Source organism: Salvelinus fontinalis, chromosome 17 (assembly GCF_029448725.1).
Source record: "Salvelinus fontinalis isolate EN_2023a chromosome 17, ASM2944872v1, whole genome shotgun sequence".
Lineage (NCBI taxonomy): Eukaryota > Metazoa > Chordata > Actinopteri > Salmoniformes > Salmonidae > Salvelinus > Salvelinus fontinalis.
In genome coordinates this window covers 14,564,187-14,570,316 of record NC_074681.1, presented here as the reverse complement: position 1 = coordinate 14,570,316, position 6,130 = coordinate 14,564,187, and the positions used below count along the sequence as shown (strand labels likewise).

General features: G+C 38.8%; 1 protein-coding gene across 1 annotated transcript; it reads right to left on the bottom strand.

Annotated features, from left to right (window-relative positions):
• Window positions 1-537: 537 nt before the first annotated feature.
• LOC129813754 (aquaporin-1-like) lies at window positions 538-3,616 on the bottom strand. The gene is made up of 4 exons (XM_055866250.1): window positions 3,234-3,616; window positions 2,464-2,625; window positions 2,187-2,267; window positions 538-1,962 (listed from the first exon to the last, which is right to left on the bottom strand). Exons 1-4 carry the CDS (start codon window positions 3,594-3,596, stop codon window positions 1,759-1,761), a joined length of 810 nt encoding a protein of 269 aa, XP_055722225.1. The 5' UTR covers window positions 3,597-3,616; the 3' UTR covers window positions 538-1,758.
• Window positions 3,617-6,130: the final 2,514 nt, after the last annotated feature.

The window sequence follows — 6,130 nt, the reverse complement described above, 5'->3', positions numbered from 1 at the left end:
AAACTGTCATCAAGGCAAAGGGTGGCTACTTTGAAGAATCTAAAATATATTTTGGTTTGTTTAACACTATTTTGGTTACTACTGTCATGCCCTGACCGTAGAGAGCTTTTTATGCCTCTATTTTGGTTTGGTCAGGGGGTGATTTGGGTGGGCATTCTATGTTATTTTTTCTATGTTTTTGTATTTCTTTGTTTTGGCCGGGTATGGTTCTCAATCAGGGACAGCTGTCTATCGTTGTCTCTGATTGGGAACCATACTTAGGTAGTTTTTTCCCACATGGTTTTTGTGGGTAGTTATTTTCTGTTTAGTGTTTTGCACCTGACAGGACTGTTTCGGTTATTCTCTTTGTTATTAGTGTTCCGTTTCAATAAAAAGCATGAACACTTACCACGCTGCGCTTTGGTCCACACCTTCTTTAACAGACGACCGTTACAGCTACATTATTCCATATGTGTTATTTCATAGTTTTGATGTCTACACTATTAGTGAAAATAAAGAAAAAACATTGAATGAGTAGTTGTTCAAACTTGACTTGTACAGTTTATTCTTTAATAACAAAAAATACTTTATTTCCACAAAGCAAAGACTAAAACAAAGAAAACGTAAATACCGCTCAAAAAGCTCCCCTATTGTTCTTATATTAGGGTACCATACAATTATCCTCCCTATTTGCATTATTGTTTTCAAGTGAGTACACCATTCTACTCTAGGCTGTAAACTGCTGTGAAAATGTCATTTGAATTACAGCGCAAAAGCCCTGTGATTTGAATGTTTCATTCAATTTTGACAGTTTATAAGATATACAAAACACAGTAGCATGCCAGTTTGGCTGTATTTTAAGTTCTGATACTGAGATGCACTGTTTGTTAATAATAATAATAATGTGGCCACATACAGTAGGCTTCCAGCAGGCCCAGTTATTCAGGAAAGCTTGACAGCTCTGTTGTCGCGCACCTAGAACCTAACGCTTTAATAACCTATAGCCTAAATATGGGTAATTTCACTTTTAAAATGCATTACCTTTTATGTGTGGCATCAACACAACCAGTTACAATGTTTTAATCTGATTAGGCTACTTCAAAAGTCTCCTGTAGGCAACCTGCGCACATTCGTCCAAAATATAATTCTAGCATTCAAACTGTGCAGATTGTGGTGTTGCATATATTTGTTGCATTTATTTTATATAATTATATATATAGTATCAAAATGTTAAATCTGATTTCCACCTGGATGATCATTGTCTGCACCCGGCTCTGATCGTAGTGCAGTTCTAATGAAAGGCAGGGAGAGTTAGCTCATCCGTGGTGGTCAGCAAATCCTCAACCTTCTGGCCCGTAGCCTTGCGTGGCATCGACTGTACCACAAAAGCATGCTGAAGTGGTAAAGTCGATATCTACGTTAAACAACACAGGATCACTACAGTTATTTGTGGTCATTTCTTGTTAATTCTATAAGGGGAAGGGTGCGCATTTTGTCTTTACAGAACATTTTGTCTTTACAGTACATTTTGTCTTTACAGTACATTTTGAAATGTCTCCTAGGTGTACAAATGTTACAACCTTCAACACAGGACAAACAGAAACACAAAACAACATGTCTGTTACAGCAATAATAAAAGTAGATAACTGCATAAATCAAACTGACAGTTTAAATTAATTCTACATATGGATCTCTCAGCGGCTGGCAGAGACTGCAGAAACAAGGTTTTTAAGCACAATTTAGATATTTTTCTGCTTATAATTTCCAACATTTGGTAGGCTAATTGTTAGTGAACTTGTCATTTCTGGGCCACTGACTGGTTCCAGGACTACTGCTGCCCTCCTCTGGGGCATCATTCTCCTTCTCTGGCCCACTGACTAGAACATTCCACCGCTTACTGAAGTCATCACTTCTAGGATACAGGAGGAAGTCATAGATAAGGGCTGCTGCTACACCTCCACACATCGGCCCCAGCCAGTACACCTGGAGTACAGGAGCAGAAATGGTGCCAACAATTCAATATCTGTGCTGAACCAAGAGCTACTGTGGAACAGGTCTCTTTTTATGAGACCAACCTGGATAATTAAAAGTTAGATAATAATACAAAAGTGATAGATGTGCAGTTGATAGACAAGAAGCTATCATTAATATGATATGATAGTTTTGATGACAACACAAACATTAGGGTGAAAAAGGTGAAAGATTACCCAATGGTCAGCAAAGTGTTTGTAGATTACAGCTGGCCCAAATGAGCGAGCAGGATTAATCCCACATCCAGTGAAACTGATCTGAGGATAGAAACAATTAACCATAGCATTTATGGCATGTTTATGTTATACTGTACCGCTATATTACACTTACACCGGCGATTATGGATTTTCCTGAAGTTTGTTTATAGCAAGACTATAATCTACTGTAGATCTACAGTGTAAAGCTGAAAACATTTTTATCAGCACACATGTTTGAGTAGCATTATTCACTTACTGCTGCAAGATGTCCCAGACCCACAGAGAGCCCGATGGCTAGAGGGGCAGAACCGGTGACATCCCCACGCCTTTTATCAGTCACTGCTATGACACATAGGACCAGCTGGAAGGTGGTCAGGAACTCGATGACAAACCCTTGTCCTACACTTATTTTATTCAGCTGGAAAAGACCGGAGAGGATATGATGAGCTTGTGAAACATTAGGTGGCATCTGAGATGAGATCTGAGATGTATGACGGCTCAAGCGTTGATTAAGTCAGTCTGATTTAAAGTAGATGAGTTTAAGCTTACTTTAGATTACAATTTTCACAAAAGTCGTCAACATGTCTGAATCAATTCCATTTAAAATGAATTCATTCCAAATGTATATTTTCAGCATTTTAATACTTAGTGGCAATCTGCATATTGGTACATACATTTTACATACATTTTTTTACTTTTAAATTAATGATACTATACATCCATTGATTCTTGAAGAATATAACTTATTCCATCAGAACCCCAAATAATCTTATTCAGGTCCTTTTTTTTACCATGTAATTGTAAACAAACACTGTATAGCCTCAAAACATGGTTCAAACTTAAATTTTGTTAACATGGATGGTCAGTCCTTGCATCTATAGCACTGTCTATAATCTGTCTATAATATGTCCAGACCCAGCACTCAGCTTTCTCCTAAAACAGTGGTGGGTGACTGCTTTGTTATTGTTTGAAATCTCTCCATATTTGCCAGTAATCTGAAAACAGTCAAAAGTGATATCCACTCACGTGATTAACCCCCAGTGCATCAATGTTTGTCGGCTTGACTCCATACACTATGGCACTAGCTACTACAGCTCCCAGCATCTGAGCCAGGATGTAGAACACTGCCTTGAACACACTGATCTGGCAGCTGACCAGCAGACCTAGGGTGATGGCTGGGTTCAGGTGGGCTCCACTGATGTGGCCCAAACTCTGGGCCAGCGTGGCGATGGCCAGACCAAAGGCTAACGCTACTTTAACCTCCTGGTCAGGCTTGGAGTTATTTTTATTCCCGATAGCAGAAGATATACCGATGAATATGAAGAGGATCATACCGATCAACTCTGCTAGAACAGCCCGCCAAAACGCCCAATTTCTGAGTTCTCCCATCACTGTGGTGTTGGGTGGCGTTTGTGTTGTGTCTTCAGTGTTACTAACAATGCAAGCCACGCAGCATTTATACCACAGTGTTACTGTAGATCCCTAGTGAAAGTGGGAGGAGACTGACATTCAAATTAACAGGAAATACCGCTAACAAGAGACTTCAGGTTTTCACCCCTTTTTCTCAGTCACCCCATAAAATTTGTACATCAGTTCTAAACAGAAATTGTTGCACTGAAAAGTGACTGAGAAACATTACTATACAGGAACTCTTAAAAGAGATTATTTGCAATTCAAATGATTTACATTTGTCAAATATCTATGCTAAATTTAGAAATTAAAAGGTTGTTAAAGTTGAAAACAGGACATTTAAATGGATTACCATGCTTTATTTCTGACAAGAAGTCAAACATGCTGCAGGGTGTATAAGTCATCACAGACAAATACAAAATGGTATCTTATACGTCTAGTATTTCTTTTTTAATTTAGTGTCTGAAAACATTTTGCTACGGTGTGCGCTACTGAACATGATCCAGGTGTCTTACAGCTGGCGTTGAGACTAGTGAGGTAAATTATCAAATTAATGTGTTATACCACTGCACTGCAAGTCATGAATCGTTTCCAGGGTAGATTAAAACAATATAATGGCTTTGATTTACTCCAAGACCTACTGAGGGCCCGATCGCCAAGGGCGCAGGACATCAGAACCTCCGACATCACTCCACCTTCTATCAGTGGTTGCTATGACACACACACAGCACAAGCTGGAGGGTGAGAAGAAATTCTATGCCAAATCCTTGATTCCATTCAACTACCAGAGAAGAGAACAGGAAAGCATTTGGTTAATCTCGCCCCGCATAACTGTCAGAAAATACAATAGAATTACGATCATTCAGAGGATGTATTTAAGCAGAGGGAGTCGAAAGATAAGGCGTCTCTGCTTCTTTCAGCTCCAACAATCGCTGCCAGGAAGGGAGAGCTTATATTAAAGGCTGAAATCAGCGGAAAACACATTAACTCAATGCATAGAGCTGTTTGAGGAAAGTGGCGCTCTTGATTCAAAACATGGCTAACACGTTTCGAGGACATTATAAATCTAAATCTTGTCAACGTATTGCAACTTCTGTACAGTGACCTGAGCTGGAGCGGCATACGCTACAAAGGACACCATTAACTTTGAAATTCTGTTTGCATTTAAATCCCATGTTAACTTGTGTATAATGTAAATTATTTTTGGATCAATTTGTGGTAGGCTACTGAGGACACAGAACTGGCAGCTGATCAGCAGACCCAGGGTGATGGCTGGGTTCAGGTAGCTAAAGATTGTACACCAGATAATGTGACATATCCATTTTTGGTGTCCATTACTGGGAGTTTCTCCTTGAGAAAACCTACTGGATAGATACTAAAAGAGCAAATATTCCATAGCCTGTAGGTAGGTAGGCGTTGGTTTGTTGGACTAGGATCTGAACAGATAGTTCAGCACTTCTGCTCTTTTCTATAATCTGTAGAGAACACAACATATGTATGTACTTATGGGTGGCACAAATTGGGATATGGGGGAGGGGAATGGGCAGGGTATATGCAAATGGATTACTGTAGTTTTTACTGTATTGTTTTTGCAGACATTTCTGTAGTATTTACTACAGTGTTTTATGTGTCTGTGGATAATACTGCAGTATTCTATAGTAAAACTGTAGTCTTTATGTGGGAGCTGCCACAATGGTTTTGCTGGTTCAAGTTAAAACAAGTATAAACTTTTGCATAGGCGCTAGGTCAATGGTATTATGAAGCACAAATTAAGCTGGTATGCCAAGTTTGTATCATACACCCTCACAAGGTTTAGTCTTGCAACTAGCACCTTACCCAAAAGTTAATTTTGAGTAAATTGTTTGGCTTGAATCAGGTATGCTTTGTTCACTCTGAATTATTCACTCTATTTTAAGTAAGTCAAACAAACTGATTGATGTGAATCTGTGTAGGGAAATGTGGTTGTTGAATCATGACAATAACAACTAACAATCCTTCACTTCATACAACAGACTAGAGGTCGACCAATTATGATTTTTCAATGCCGATACCAATACCGATTATTGGAGGACAAAAAAAGCCGATACCGATTAATAGGACGATTTATTTAAAGATGTATTTTATTTTATATATATATATATATCATACACACACACACACATTTTTGTAATAATGACAATTGCAACAATACTGAATGAACAATGAACACTTTTATTTTAACTTAATATAATACATAAATACACACACACTGTCACGACTTCTGCCGAAGTCGTTGCCTCTCCTTGTTCGGGCGGTGCTCGGCGGTCGACGTCACCAGTCTTCTAGCCATCATCAATCCATTTTTCATTTTTCCATTGGTTTTGTCTTGTCTTCCCACACACCTGTTTTCAATCCCATCCATTACCTCTTGTGTATTTAACCCTCTGTTTCCCCTCATGTCTTTGTCAGAGATTGTTTTATGTCAGTATTGTTTCTTGCTGTATAGGTGTGCGACGGGTCCTCGTGCCCATGTT